Source organism: Dioscorea cayenensis, chromosome 9 (assembly GCF_009730915.1).
Source record: "Dioscorea cayenensis subsp. rotundata cultivar TDr96_F1 chromosome 9, TDr96_F1_v2_PseudoChromosome.rev07_lg8_w22 25.fasta, whole genome shotgun sequence".
Classification (NCBI taxonomy): Eukaryota; Viridiplantae; Streptophyta; class Magnoliopsida; order Dioscoreales; family Dioscoreaceae; genus Dioscorea; species Dioscorea cayenensis.
Window position 1 is genome coordinate 24,667,094 of NC_052479.1, and position 13,995 is coordinate 24,681,088.

The following is a 13,995-nucleotide window of genomic DNA, read 5'->3' on the forward strand; positions in this document are numbered from 1 at the left end:
CTGAGTTTCATAAAGAATTAATGCTAAGGTTGTGGTTGTTTTGAGGAAGAAAAGAAAGAAAGCTACTAAATGGAAATTATTCAAGATCAACAAATTCAAATTTTGGAATGGTGATGAATTGATGAAATATTCAATTATAAGTTTAATTGCCTGGATTAAAACTCGAGGTCGAGTTTCTTGTGAGTGGGGGTGAATGACACAGCTAGATGGAAGAAAACTCCCTATTATTTTAGAATTTTTAAATTTAAATTTTCAAAGTAGTTTTTATTTAATATATTTATAATTATTTTACCTTTATTAGTTATTTTAGTTTTATTTATTTATCTAGTAATTTGTCATTATTTACTATTTGGTTCTTAGTCTGGGTTTTATAAATACTTATTTTAGGGTTGTTGAGAGGAGAACCGATCTATTGAAATTTATGTTCATGTTTATTCTATTTTAAATGTGATTTCTTGGATTAGAATTGGATATTTGCGGCATCAGAGAGGAATAAGATCACCATTGTCATGATCTTCATGATGTAAGCAAATATTTTTCCTCATGCTTCTCATGCACCAAAAAATAGTCTATTTTAATCTGTCATGCATAAGTCCTTCATAACTCTTCAGCTTTCCAAATGAACAACCATATCAAATACATAACCACATATATAAACAACCATATCAAATACATAACCATATATATATATCTTGTACTATTGAACTTGATCTCTAGGATACCTCAAGGTATCCAACAATAATATAACAAATAATATCCATTATTTCCTTCCTCTTTTATTGATAAAACGAAACAATAATACAAATATATATATTGTTTCCTTTTGTCAGTGATAAAACTAAATAATAATACACCTATATGATCTATATAGCCATCACAACCATTAATCACTTCTCACATTCTCATTCCAAATGGCCTATACACTATTCGTAATCCTCTCGTTACTCTCCATTCTTTTCTGCTCTATCTCATCCATTCATACACGTTTAGAGTCTGAAATAAAACTCCTCTATGAAGGTTGGCTTGTAGTACACCATAAGAACAACTACTATGATCTAAGGGAGAAGGAGAAGAGATATGAGATTTTCAAAGACAATCTTAGGTATATTGATGAGCACAATGCCGGTAACCACTCGTTTCAGCTCGGTTTGAACGTATTTGCGGACCTCACCCTTGACGAATACCATAATCTTTACTTAAGCCCTCAGTCTGAAACATGGAATAAGACCTTGAAGGTGAGTAATAGATATAAAGTTACCAAGAAGGACAAGCTCCCTGACTCTATAGATTGGAGGGATAAAGGGGCTGTCACTTCTGTGAAGCACCAGGGTGGTTGTAGTAAGTATCACTTAACTCATGTAAATGTTCATCTATTCCTATAAATATTTATTTAAATGATCCATGCAAATATTTATATATTCATGTAAATATTTATCTATAGATGTAAGTAAATATCCTAACATCTGCATACATATACGGCATATATAAACATACCGTTTAAAAAAAAATTATAATGTCAATCTTAATTTTCTTTTCTCTAGTGCTTAATTGTGTTTTTGAGCTCTGAGTTGGCAATGGGTTGTGAGCAGATAGTTGTTGGGCATTTGCTGTTGCTGCAACCATTGAAGGCATAAACCAAATAGTCACAGGAGAATTAGTATCACTGTCTCCGCAAGAGCTAGTGGATTGTTTTAACATGGGTTGCAGTGCTGGTTACCGGCATCTTGCTTATGAGTTCATTGTTAAAAATGGTGGGATTCATACTGAACAAGATTATCCTTATACGGGTATAAATACAACGTGTGATGAAGAACAGGTGTGATTATAGTTTCTTCCGATTTTATTCTTTGCTTGCATTGCTTGATTATACTTATAGTCATGTTTTATTATATATATATATATATATTTTTAAAATGATGATTATGTTTTTAAAGTGTTGTTTTATTTTTGGAAGAGAAAAGGAAAAGCCGTGACTATTGATGGTTATAAAATTGTTCCGGTGAGGGATGAGAAAGCTTTGCAGAAGGCAGTTGTTAACCAACCTATTAGTGCTGGAGTCGATGGTTATAGCCAGGCTTTCCAATTATATCAATCTGTAAGTTTCTAATGAGTAGGATATGTTTTAAAATCATTTCTATCAGGTTAAATATTGCGATCACAAGACCCTATAATCCTATAATAAGAGTATTGGTATTTTATTTCTATTCCAATTTAAAAATTAAATTAATTTTATGGTATGCGCAACTATTATCTACCAAAAATGTTTACCATCACAGATCAATTACAGATTTTTTTTTATTACGATAATCTATGCATATTAGTTTTATTTTTAAAAAAATCCTAAATATTAAACTAAAAACATATTATCCATTGAGAATATTCAAAAATGTTAACAACAATACACTCTCAAGCAAAGCATGCTTTCAATATTTTGCAATTTATATTGTTTTGAAATACATATATCATGGCAACAACTATTATGAAATCATGCATTTAATTTATACTCTTATAATTATTCAAAATGATACATTATTCATCTATTTTCCCCACAATCCAAGTTCAACCAAAAGTTTAATTATAACATTAATCTGTCACTCGAAATTATGCATTTAACTTTATTCTATTATAATGAATTAAAATGATATATTGTTCATCGATTTACCCCACAATCCTAATTCAACCAAAAATTTAACTATAACATTAACATGTTGATACTACGAAATAACCAAAATACTTAATTTATATATGTAAATGATACTAGTGTGTAGTTTCTACTATATTTATTTTATTTTATTTTTTATTTGCACATAACCATATTTTATTTCTTACATGTTTTGCAGGGTATATTCAAAGATTTTTGTACTACATTTTTGAATCATGCAATTACTATAATAGGTTATGATAGTGAGAATGGCATAGATTACTGGAGTGTAAAGAACTCATGGGGAAATCAATGGGGAGAAGCAGGATATATAAGAATTATGCGTAATGTTAATACACCTGAAGGAAAGTGTGGGATTGCAAATTGGCCTTTATACCCTACAAAGAAGGGCAAGCCACTTGGCGTGACGTCAAAGGACACTTCAAATAGGTCTTCTTCTTGACCTAACCCTGGAAATAAGTGAAAATTTTCATAATAAGAGATTCTCAGCAAGGATTCTATGTTTATGCAGGTTTGTATATTTTGATGGAGTATTAAAAATATTGTTGTTACATTCCTCACTTCCATAACTATTTAACTGTATGCATTTTATTTCTATTAATAAATTTGTTTTCTCTTTAAAATTTTGACCTTTTGTATTTTTAAAAATAAGATAAAAATTTTAATTTGATTGATATATCATGAAGGTTCTTTGACGTAAACCTAACCAATGCCTTGGCAAAGAATAAATAATCCAAATTTTTTTATGTATGTATATAATCATGACCTTCTATTAAATTATTAATCAAAAGTTATAAATTTTTGTTTTACATTTATGTAATAATATCAATATTTTTATCAATTGAGAATAGAAATTAAAATTTGTTGAAAATTTAATATGCATCTAGCTAGAACTTTATCTTTTAAAATTTTATATTTATCAAAATTAATAACTAATTAATTGGAAGAACTTAAAATTTTAATTTTTAACCCATTGTAATTTCTTTAAGCGGTGTTTGAATTTGAACCATCCACTTGCTTTGGCTTCTCAAAAAACAAAGTTATTTTTGAAATTTATATTAACATACAATTGTTTATAATTAAGTTCATTCTTGTTTTTTTTTTAAATAACATTTTCTAATGTGGAGTAATTAGTATGCATTTCCCTTCTAGATTCGAGATCATCAAAATGATTCTTTGATTACCATTTAATTCTTTTTGTAACAAAAACAAGAGAAACATGAACATAGATAAAGTGAAAAGAAAAAATAATAGAAAAATAATGTTAAACTGTTAAATGGAAAAAATAAATTTTAAAAATAATTCAAAACTAATGATTGAACATATACATAATTTCTAGAACTCAATGCATGAAAAGTGTTTTTAATGAAAATTAAAGGTATCCACACAAGCCCCAATTAAAAAATCCATAAACAAAAAATATAATTGCATTAACAAAATGACTAGAAAACAAGAATAAAAAAATGATGGGCATGAATCTATAAATAATTATTAATTTTTGTTCTATAATTACTAATCTCTTGTTGACCAGTCAGCAAAGTTCTGGAGTAAAATGATATTACTACTAAACTGGTGAGCAAAGTTATGGAGCAAATGATATTACTACTAGAAGATAAATCCGTTTGCATCTGATCTATATTTGTCAAAATTAATCATCAATTACCCCATCATTTACTTCCATGAACAAAAAGTGTACCTAAATATAATACATGAATTTCAAAAACTAAGGGAATATTTGAGACCTAACAAGCACCTTCCTTTCAAAGCCAAAGAAAAAGAAAATAGGAATAATGAACAACATACCAACCCATTAATATCTAGGATACCTTTAAGCATCCAAGAAAGCACTTCCATCTATACATAACCACCTAAAATCTTTTCTTCCAAACTTGTCCTCTACTCTCATTTCTTCAATGGCTCCTCTTCTCTTGTTCTTGATCTTCTTTTGTTCTCATATTTCCTCTTTCTTGGCCACCACTACTGAGCATGATGAGTCACAAACCAGGCTAATCTTTGAAGGATGGCTCAACACTCACAGTAAGTCCTACAACAGCAGCTCAGAAAAGGAGGAAAGGTATAAGATATTTAAGGAGAACCTTAGGTTCATCAATGAGCACAATGCTGGTAACCACTCTTTTAGAGTTGGTCTCAATGTGTTTGCTGACCTAACGAATGAAGAGTACAGACGAACTTATTTAGGGTTTCAATTACCAGATGCTGAAGTCATGAAAAGGTTGAAGGAGAGTAATAGGTATAGGTTCAATGGGACTGAGATGCTACCAAGGTCCATTGACTGGAGAGATAAGAATGCTGTTGTCCCTGTTAAGAACCAAGGCAATTGTAGTAAGTATTATTGTTTAATTGAGATGTATACTAACTATATATATATATATATATATCCCTGCTCATTTTGTGTTTGAGGATATTTTTCAATGTATTAATGAAAACAAATGCTTAATTTATGTGTTTTTAGGAGGACTTTTTAACTCTAAAGAATTAAGACAACTATATTAAGTATCCATGCTTGAGATAAAAGTATCATTTAATTAGATGTGTTTATGAAAATCAGTGTCCTTTGTAGTTATCGAAATCGATTATTACACTGTTTTTTTAACTTCAAAAATATTTTTCAAAAGATACTAAGTTGTTGGCTTTTGAAAAAAAATTTCTTTTACATAATTAACATTTCTACAGAAAGAAAAAAAATAGTTTGGGGAAAAATGTTAGTCGACGTCACAACTGAATTTTTTCTGGTTAAAGAATCTCCTTCTAGTTGCTCTGGAACAATTAGGAGATTCTCTGGAAGAAATACGGGGTTCTGCTTCTGGTGGCAACATGCTATTGGGTGGCGGTCCCGCTTATGGGATCAAATCAATACCTTCTATACTTCTATAACTAATCTTCACATCACTATTTTTTTTATAATTGAGTTCTATGAGCTAGTTTCAACTTATTTTCTTCTCTTTATCTTTAGCAACCATTATTTTTTTCAAATATATGTATTTGTGTTTGTGTGCATGCAGTTTTGTAAAATTTTTGTTTGTTCAAGTCATTTTATTTATTTTTATTATAAAGAATAATAGTAAAAAAATCTTTTTGATTTTTAAAGTTTGAAAATCTTTTGAAAATAGATAGTTGTTGGGCTTTCTCGGTGGTTGCTGCTACCGAAGGTATATACAAAATTGTAAAAGGAAAATTGATATCATTGTCGGAGCAAGAATTAGTTGATTGTTACAACATGGGATGCCAAAGAGGATACACTCATCTTGCTTTTGAATTCATTATTCAAATCGGTGGCATTGACAGTGAGAACGACTACCCATACAAAGGCCGATATAGCTTTTGTGACACCAGCAAAGTACTATTCTCACATATGTTTATGTTTTGAAATAATATATCAACAAACTTCATTTTGCTTAATCTTGTTTGTTTTGTAGGTTAAGAAAAAGTTGTGTCGATCGATGGCTATCAATTTGTCCCCCGGGATGAGAACTCTTTGAAGAAGGCTGTTGCTAATCAACCTGTTAGTGTTGCCATTGAAGCTTTCGGGCCGGACTTTCAATTATATACATCTGTATGATTCTCGAAGACGTTTTTTTTATTATTATGGTGGTTTAATTTATTTCTAATTGATATATATTTATTTTTATTAATTTGTTTTTAGGGAGTATATGATGGTGTCTGTGGGACAAATCTTGATCATGCAGTCACTGCAATTGGATACGGCACAGATAATGGTGAGGACTATTGGCTGGTCAAGAACTCATGGGGAGCAAATTGGGGGGAGGAAGGTTATGTAAGAATAAAACGGAATACTAATTCACCATATGGCAAGTGTGGGATCGCAATGTTTCCAACTTACCCTATAAAGAAACGACATCATGTGGTAACTACTTTTCTTCTCAACTGTATAGCAATTAAAGTGAAAAGTAAAATTTTTTTCCTAATGCAAACTCAATGACGCAATGCTAAAGAAAGCAGTGATAATTCTTCATTTTTAGATTTTATTTGCGTTTAAAATCAACCAATGATATTTTTAAAAACTCATTAATAAAATTATCCAACTTGCTTCTAATTCGCGTGATGTAGATCAAATTTTAATTTTAATTTTAACAACTTTTGAAAGATTTATAGTCAATAGACATTGATCGTGATGTGACATGTGTGTTGTAGGACTTTTAAGTGTCTTAAATTTAAATTTTGTTAAATACAATAGTAGTAATAAGTCCTCGGTTATGAGTGTCTTAGATTTAAATTTTGCTGAACACAGTAGTAGCCTATCTGACGGTGCTCAGACTGGACAATTAATTCTGGGCCTGTATGGCCACTCCTAGCTAATTATACTTGTTGCATTTGTTAATATATATAAACTTTTAGGGTTTTTTTTTAAAATGATGTTTAGTCAATAACCTTAAGTTGAGTTTTATTGATTGTGAAATTAAGCAGGGTGAGGACAAGTCTTTTGAAGTAGAAATTAATACTGAAGGCACGAGAGCAAGCGCATGAGAAGTTGCATTTATTTGTAGGCTTTCATGAGTCCAGTTCAAGAAAGAGGTGATTAATAAACTTTGTATGTCATTGTCATATTTATTTAGTTAATGCCTTAAAACATGTTTTTTTTTTTCCTGACTTTACTACATAAATTCCTTTGTCCCAAAAAAATAAAAATAAAAACTTTGCTATATTTCAGACATCAACAAACAAATTCCATTTGGGTATGTAATATTTGTGCTTTATTTGTTTATTCCAACAAAAAGACATAATTCAAAAAAACAAAAAAAAAAAATATTTTTTTAAGTGCCACATGTGATAAAAGAAGCAAGTGTTTTTTTATCTTATTTTATATTTATAGTATTTTATGTAACCTAACAAATCCACGTATTAAACAAATAGAATCCTACAAATAATATATAGCCATATTTTAGTTCATGAATATTGATAAAAATTATTAATTTTTCTCATAACAGGCATATGAACGAAGAAGCAATTATGTCAAATATTTAATTGATATATTTGATAATAAAGAGTTCCTTCCTGTAACAACCACATATATTAATTAATGTATGATATATATATTTGTATGTGTTGGTCTTACTCATATCAGATATATCCAGTGGCGGAACCAGGATTTACTAATAGGAGGAGCTAATTCAAAATGTAAACAAAAAAATTACATTCAAAAGCCAATTGCTCGAAATGTAATATGAAATGTAATATAGTGAGATAACATAACTTTTGATTAAAATAACCATACAAATTTGAATATATATTAGAAAAAAAAGTATAAAATAGCTAATTGTACACACTCGAACTAGAACCAATGTCAGCTTCAGTACTAAAAATGTGAGGTAGGTGCTTAAGAGAAAGTAGCTACATTTGCAGAGTTTGTAATTTTTTAAAACATTATAGAACCTCCTAAGTCCCCAACATTTATAAAATATGCATCATGCCATACATCATAATATAGCTATTTTCTATAGATATCGTCCATCCCCTCTTGTTCTATGCCAACTCTATAATATAGATTTTTTTTCTTAGGTTTGTATTGATTTTTTAAAATATTCAGATTTTGAATGGCAAAGTTATTAAATCATTATTTGAAATTCAAAATTCTTAATTTAAATTTTAATAAAAAAATCTGAATTAAATCCAAACTTTGATAGCATTAAAATTAAAATTAAGACTATTAGTGAACATTTCAATTGATTTAGAATTTCATTAAAATTACACTTGTATTCTTCATAAAATTTAAAATATAATTTAAAATATAAATGAAAATCTGAGCTTTGTTAAGATTAAATCATATGCGATATTTCATTTGATTTTGAATTTAAAAAAATCATAAATTTTAAACAAGATAATCTTGGAAAAGTTAATGTAATTTTTATAAATTTTAGATTACCAACTAATTAATTAATTTCTTAATTCGTATAATTTAGTTAAAATGGATAAAGACCTCAGAGACTATAATTTATTCGAACTTGTAAAAATATATTAAATACGAACAATAAATTTTCAAAAAAATAACATATATTATTTTATAAGTTTTCTAAATGGACGAGTAAAACAACCGGAGGGGTAATTATAAATATATATATATATACTATTTGAATTATAATTATTTAAAATTTAAAAATATGCTTCAAAATTTTATTAAAAATTTTCAAAAACTAACAACTTTTTAAATAATTGTGTGAGTTCCATTCCACAATTCCGCTTGTATAAGCTAGTGCTGCAATAAATTGCCATAATTGAGCTCTCCCATTCCAACGCGATTATAGAAGCTTAATATCCCAAAAACCACACTGGTTCTCTTTGAAAACGCTCAACCGTTTCTCTTCTTATTCTTCTCCATCCACAGTCATTCCATTCATAATCCACTCTTGAGTTTCTTCTTCAAACTTCACAGCATCTCCGATATATTTTTGTTTTTTGTTGAGACTCTCGGACAAACTCCGACAAGGCCAACCTAATGGAGGCCTTTCCGGTGCCAAGGGGGGGCTGAAGCCCCCGCTCGCCCCCCCTTGGTTCCGCCACTGGATATATCATTATGTGCATTTTATCACCTTTGGAATCCTAAGCAAGGCTAGATAATACACACTGTGCTTCTCAATTGATCTCCATGCTTCCATGATTATCCCATTCGCATAGAGCATCCTCGAAGCCATCGCCATCTAATTTATGTGTGTATATATATTACATTGATCATATATATCTATATAACACACTATAGTACTCATTGATCTCTATGCTACCATTAATATCCGGTATCCCTTTTAGATTATCCCATTCATATATATAGCATCCTAGAAAACATTACCATATATATATGTATTTTTGTGATAGTGTATATATAAATATGCTCTTGGATCACATTATCCGCATATGGCATCCTAAGTTATAAAAATTATTATTTCTCCGAAATTATTATTATTATTTTTTATATATTACTCGTTGCATGTTTGATATATATATATTTTTTTCTAAATTAGCCATAGTGTGGTGTACTTTATTTATTGAAATGTTTGAATAAATAATGGTATTGATGAAATTATAATATGATAAAAAAAAAAAAAGATAACATTTCCTTCTTTGATAATTAAGCATATGATGGGAAGTATTTGGGTCAATAATGTTGCAAGAAGCTCAGAGTTCACGTTGAAAGTGTGATTTTTTATTTTTGTTATTTTTTACTTGTAAGACAAAGTGGGTAGCTTCCCAGTGAAGAAGGGAATTTCCCACTCCAAGTTGAAAGTGTAAGTTTCAGTTATTTAGTTGTAGATGTTAGTTCATCGAAGAAATGTGAGTTTTTATTGTTTGAACAAATTAATTTTTACTGTAAACTTGGTTTATTATTATTTATTTCTTTTTATTATTATTTTTATTAAATAATATGGACAAGTCATGGTAGGGGCATGAAGCGGTGCAAAATTAAAATTTCAATGTGCTTCTGCCTCACTCTGTATAAATTAAGCTTTAATCCCATGAATCTCCCCAGTAAGAATAAAATGAATGATATATCAAGCGAATTTAATTTTTCTAGTAAGAACGTGTTTGTAATTAAAATTGATATTTTTATGATATTTTATCAAATAATATTATCCACTATGGTCACTTAACAAGAGAATGGATCTATATGTGCTATTAAAGGGGGCCACGAGTTAAGATTTGGTCGGGTCCGGTCAAACTTACCGGTCAGCTGACCTAGAGGACAGGGTCGGAACCCATAACCGGCTCGCACTATAACAGACTCGCTTACGGGTCAAGTTTTTTATAAGCTGTGACTCGGCGGGTCAACCTACTGGGCTAGGCCTCCCAATCCGGGAGTTTATCATTTTTTTTTTTAATTTTTTTTTTCAAAATTTTTTTTTTTGGGAATCAAACCCAAGGCAAGTGGTTGAAAAGAATGGAGACCATCCACTTCGGCTATGATTGTTTGTGTGAATGGGAATATTTATATGTAACTATATACATAAGCAATGATTGTATCATTATAAAAACTTATTTTTCTAAATATTAAAATTCAAATTTTTATGTACAAGCGTGTTTAAATTAGGCAACAAAAGTAGAATTAAGAAGTCATAAAGCTAGTGATTTATTTCACTAACAACATGATAATTTTTAAAAATTAATTTTATTAAATAATAAGTTATATAAAAAAATAAAAATGTATAAAATGATATTAATAATTATAATACATAAAATATTGATCATAAAAATAATTACAAATCTTTTGTTTAATTTTCATGCTATATATATGGAAAAGACAATAATGATAATATAAGATTATGTGGACAGTATAATAGTAAATAATATTTTAGATGTTATTTTTAGAAATTATATGGATTGTTTGTTGCAATTTTTATTTAAGTTAGGAGAAATATATGGATTTCAATTTCTCTTATATTAGAAAAAGATACACAAACAATTTAATTTAATTAGATTTGATTAGGAAAAAATTAAGTGCAAGTTTTACTTATTTATTTTTTAGTTATTGTATATTAATTTGATTTGTTTCGAAATAAATTAAATTTTTTATTTTAAAATTTATTTAACAAAATCAATTAATTATTTTATGATTTAATATTTTTAAAAATTAAAAAAATGTTCCGGGCGTGCCTAGCACACGCTCTGCACAATAATGAAGGAACTAACTGACACGTATCCAAATTGCGTGTGAACCGCAAGTGCACGGGTGTCAAAATAATAATTACCCCAGTGAGTGGGTAGTCGAATCCACAGGGAACAGAAGTATTAGAAGTAACCAATGTTTAGTTATCTAGTCGAAATCAATAGATGTGATGAAATGAACCAATTGCAAGAGAATTAATAAGCGAGCAAGCGGAAAAGAAAGAAAGTAAAGGAGATCTCAATCAATAAAGATGAGGTATGATATGAGCTTGTGTATTAGTAATACGAAGTATTCATTCCTTACTTTGAGCATTACTTTTCTCAGATTTTATCGCTTATTCTTGTGTATATGTGTTTCTTTTGTACATGTATGGTTATGGAGACAAGTATGGAAGAAAGGAACTAAAAGTAGATCGTGAATGCATTTTGTTGATAAAATATTGGAGTGAACAACCGTGAAGACACAAGTTGTGCTCAAAGACATGTGAGTGTGTGCCAACCTCCATTGTGCTCAAGCGAATACAGAGTTTGGAGGGGCACAAAGGCAGTCACACACATGTGTTTCGACTTGTGCAATATTTGCAAAATCTTGATCAATGTGATTTTATTGAAGACGCAATACGATTTGCAGCATGAATGTGTGCCCATTCATGTGGCCTCGATGAAAAGTGTGAATTCGGGAGTATTTTGGCAAAGTGCTATAGCAGTACTGTAGCAACGCATTGTGGCAAAATTACTATAGCAGTTAATGTTCACAACTCGCAGAAATTCAATTCCTGAAAATTCAGATAACCGTGTGGATGCCTGATTAAAGACTTATTTAAGCCGTTACTTGAGACGTTTTGAAGAAATCTTTTTCTCATATATTCCCCAACTTTGGAGGCGCTCACGGCTAGGGTTTGGAGAGGCTTTGACAAGGTTTTGGAGTGGTTCTTTGGAAGATAGTTATTGGGAGAACTTTCGTCGGCATTGATTCGGCAAGGTGTACCCTAGGCTTGACGAGGGAACTCTTGGAAAAGACGAGGCAACTCCGCAAGACCATCGGTACGGAACACAAGGGGGTTTTACTTATGAATTGCATGCATTTACATTCGATTTCATTATTGATTATATTTTTCTCCATGGAGAGCTAAACCCCTAGTGGGTGCTTGGACTTGTAAACCCTAGGATGACTTTGTTTCATTGACCTTTTATTATGTTTTCTTTAATTGATGTTTTAATTGAGTTCCAATCTTGAATGCTTGTTGAAGTGATTTTCCCTTAGAGTGACACTAGGGTTGAGAATCCATCTTGGTAATTCTTGTGGATGAGTGGCACACCATGAGAGTTAGACAAAGCAAGATTGGAGAGGGTTGAGAAGATGAGTCTAGAGGTAGCGGAACATCCCTTTTCCCTTCCGGTATGAGTTACCCTATCTCCGTGTTGCAAGAGTTCTTTGCGGTCACAATAGAGTGAAGGGCTAAGAGAGGAAACTCCGCTGGGGCTTAGTTGCGCAAGCAATAGAGTGAAGCGTTGAAGGTATCCTTAGTGATTGGGCTTAATTGTGACTAGGGTCTTTCATCTAGACCAAAGGGTTAGATCTATATTAGGGAAATAGGGTTTGTCACTTGGAGTCCCTAGAGCTTCTTGCATCCCCACACAATGTGAGGCTTCGAGAGTACTCCTTTTCACTAGGGCATAGTGTAGGGTTAGTTACAGTTGACCTTAGGTTTGGGACCGTGTGTTTTAGGATTTTCATGACTCATTAAACATCAGTTAGGACATATAATGATTGGTCTTGCACTTGAAGCAATAATCCTAGGATGAGCAATGTCCAGGTGCCCCACTTTCAATCGATTGCCTCTCCTTATTCTTTTTTTATTTCTATTTGCATTGATATCATTCACATCACTTTTGAATCATCTTCATCATAGCTAAATAGCAATTCTTGTGTTTCTTATCACTATTCCCTATGGATACGACTACCCACTCACCAGTGTACTTTATTACTTCGATAACTCATGCACTTGCGGTACACACACAAGGGGTGTGTTAAGTTTTTTTTGCCATTGCCGAGGAATAGACGTTTTGGAAGCATTTTTCACTTTGCTATTTTAGCTGTTGATCATTTGTTCTATTTCACACTTTCTTATTCTTCCATCATTCTGATTTGTTTTCCTTTCTTTGGTTGCAGCTCTAGGTTATGACCCAAGGAAACCGTTTGACATTGGATGAAGGTGATCCGGACATTGGAAGGAGAATTCTTAGAAGGAGAAAAGAACCTGTACAAGAACAGTCAAATCAAGCTGAGATAGAAGATGAAGGGTCTGATAACATGGCAGAATAGAATGAGCACCAGAGTATACTCTTAGATTATGCCAGACCAGCAGTTCTTAGCAGGCAGTCTAGTATTCTATGGCTACAGATCACGGCTCAGATTTTTGAGCTCAAGCCAGGCTTTATCCAAATGTTACAGCAGTCCGCGTAGTTTAATGGTTTGGCCGATGAGGATCCAAACAATCACATTGAGAACTTCTTGGAGGTGTGTGACATGCTCAAGATTAATGGTGTCACGGATGATGCTATCAAGTTGGGGCCTTCCCATTTTCCTTGAAAGAGAGAGCGAAGCAATGGCTACATTCATTACCTAGAGCATCGATCACTACATGGAGGAGATGCTAGATGCTTTTCTTGCCCGATATTTTCCTTGCGGAAAATCCGTG

General features: G+C 31.1%; 1 protein-coding gene and 1 pseudogene across 1 annotated transcript; both read left to right on the top strand.

Annotated features, from left to right (window-relative positions):
- The first annotated feature begins 886 nt into the window (after positions 1 to 886).
- Positions 887 to 3,239, top strand: LOC120269217 (zingipain-1-like). Its single transcript, XM_039276561.1, has 4 exons — positions 887 to 1,338; positions 1,590 to 1,816; positions 1,955 to 2,095; positions 2,841 to 3,239. Exons 1-4 carry the CDS (start codon positions 912 to 914, stop codon positions 3,102 to 3,104), a joined length of 1,059 nt encoding a protein of 352 aa, XP_039132495.1. The 5' UTR covers positions 887 to 911; the 3' UTR covers positions 3,105 to 3,239.
- A 1,324-nt stretch (positions 3,240 to 4,563) lies between these two features.
- On the top strand, positions 4,564 to 7,346 carry LOC120268356 (annotated as a pseudogene).
- The last annotated feature ends 6,649 nt before the right edge of the window (positions 7,347 to 13,995 follow it).